Source organism: Buceros rhinoceros, unplaced genomic scaffold, assembly GCF_000710305.1.
Source record: "Buceros rhinoceros silvestris isolate BGI_N320 unplaced genomic scaffold, ASM71030v1 scaffold18056, whole genome shotgun sequence".
NCBI classification, from domain to species: Eukaryota; Metazoa; Chordata; class Aves; order Bucerotiformes; family Bucerotidae; genus Buceros; species Buceros rhinoceros.
The window spans coordinates 2599-4353 of NW_010419484.1; the positions used below are offsets into that span (position 1 = coordinate 2599).

The following is a 1755-nucleotide window of genomic DNA, read 5'->3' on the forward strand; positions in this document are numbered from 1 at the left end:
TTTACTGGCACCGGTATTTCCTAAAGGAACAATCAAAGCAGGCGGTTAGTTGCCTCTGTTCGTTGGGGTGGGCCTTTTGCTTGCAGCTTTCTGCCTGTGCGCCAGGGAGGTGATGGAGAGGGTTTTTTTAAAAATATAAATCAAACCGTGGCTTTCCCCACTGTCCAGAGCTGAAATTGGAGATGCTGAGCTGGAGCGAGCACTTTGGGGTGGTTTGTCCCCCATACCCACAGGTTCTGGTGCTTTCTTTGAGCCATCTTGGCTTCCAGGTGCCCTTCCTGGCTAAAACTGATTCTGTGATTCTGTGGTTTGATGTTATTTACTTCTTACAAATACTTTCTTCTCTCCCTCTGCCTAAAACCTCCTGCTGCCTCCTCCGGCAGGAGCTGAGGCCAAAGAGCTTAGACATCAAGCAAGAAGAGCTGGGGGACATGGTCGAGAAGGAGATGGCCTCCACCTCAGAGGCGATTGAGGATGCCGTCAGGCGGATAGAGGTGAGGTGAAGCTGCGGGATCGGTCGTTTTGGTGCCTCGGGGCAGCCAAGTGCCTGTGGCTCCTCCACCCCTCTCAGCTGCCCTCGCAGCCACGTGGCGTCCAACTCTTCCTCTTGTGTTTCCCAACAGGAGATGATGAGCCAGGCCAGAAGTGAGAGCTCCGGTGTGAAGCTTGAAGTGAACGAGCGGTGAGTTTTGCGGGGTGACGTGAGAGCTGCAGGCAGGTTTCTGGGCCGTGCCCATTCCCTGCTGGGTTGTGCTCTGCTTCAGAGCCCCACATGCCCCCCCCCAGTGCTGCATCATCCTGATGCTGAGCACAGGATTATCTTTGGAAGGATGATGTATGTCTTCTTGTATGGCTAAGCCAGCTGTTTGCAGCTGCTTTGAGAGCTGCTTAGAAGTAACCTGCAGGCTGACTGGGCTCCTAAAAAAAACTCTCTTTCTAACTGAGGCCGAATCCTGCTTCCCTGGTCTCGGCGTCAGAGGTGCTGAACCCTTTTTTGTTTGTTTCCCGACAGGATTCTGAATTCCTGCACGGACCTAATGAAGGTCAGTACTGCAGAAACCGAGCTGGGGCAGCAAAGACTCTGCAGAACGGTGACTTCCCACCATCGACAGCATCAATCCTTCTCTATAAAATCCCCCCCAAGCACCCAAACCTGTTTTCCTTCGTTCCAGGCTATTAGACTCCTTGTAATGACATCTACCAACTTGCAGAAGGAGATAGTAGAGAGTGGCCGGGTAAGTCCTCCCCTACATCCTCTCTCTGCACCAACCTGAAACACAGCAGACTCTCCCACTGTTTTCAGAACCACGCCGAGTGCCGCCGTTTCCCCTGGTAGTGGTGCTCTGGCAGTCCCAGAGCTGGAGAGGGGCTGCTCAGCCCCGTGCTCTCCACACACGTCACTGTCGCCTTTGCAAAGCCTCGTCCATCTCAAGACGATGGCCCAAAGCTGTGTGTTTTAACCCCAGATTCGCAGGCTCCAAAGCTAGTTTTCCTGGGACGTATTTAAGCAGGCCAGTAAGAGCGGCTTGAGCGGCACAGAAATGCTGCCAATCCCTTGGTTTAGATGAATTTATATATTGTTATCTTTTATATGGCTATTTTATATGGATTTATATATTGTATATTAGGAACAGGTTGATACAGGCCATAATATTCTCGTAACAACAGGGGGCAGCAACAACTCAGGAGTTTTACGCCAAGAACTCGCGCTGGACGGAAGGGCTGATCTCCGCCGCCAAGGCGGAGGGCTGGGGA

The 1755-nt window shown here is 52.3% G+C and overlaps 1 protein-coding gene across 1 annotated transcript in view; it reads left to right on the forward strand.

Moving 5' to 3' along the window:
* The window catches only part of LOC104495903 (huntingtin-interacting protein 1-related protein-like), a gene marked incomplete at its 5' end in the record, with an annotated part of 7101 nt that overhangs the window by 2595 nt on the left and 2751 nt on the right, over window positions 1–1755 (forward strand). Inside the window, 5 exons of the mRNA XM_010138949.1 lie at window positions 384–494; window positions 624–682; window positions 1013–1043; window positions 1173–1235; window positions 1669–1755. The exon at window positions 1669–1755 is cut by the window's right edge and continues 13 nt beyond it. Of these exons, the coding sequence (XP_010137251.1) occupies window positions 384–494; window positions 624–682; window positions 1013–1043; window positions 1173–1235; window positions 1669–1755 (351 nt within the window). The remainder of the gene's footprint in view (window positions 1–383; window positions 495–623; window positions 683–1012; window positions 1044–1172; window positions 1236–1668) is intronic.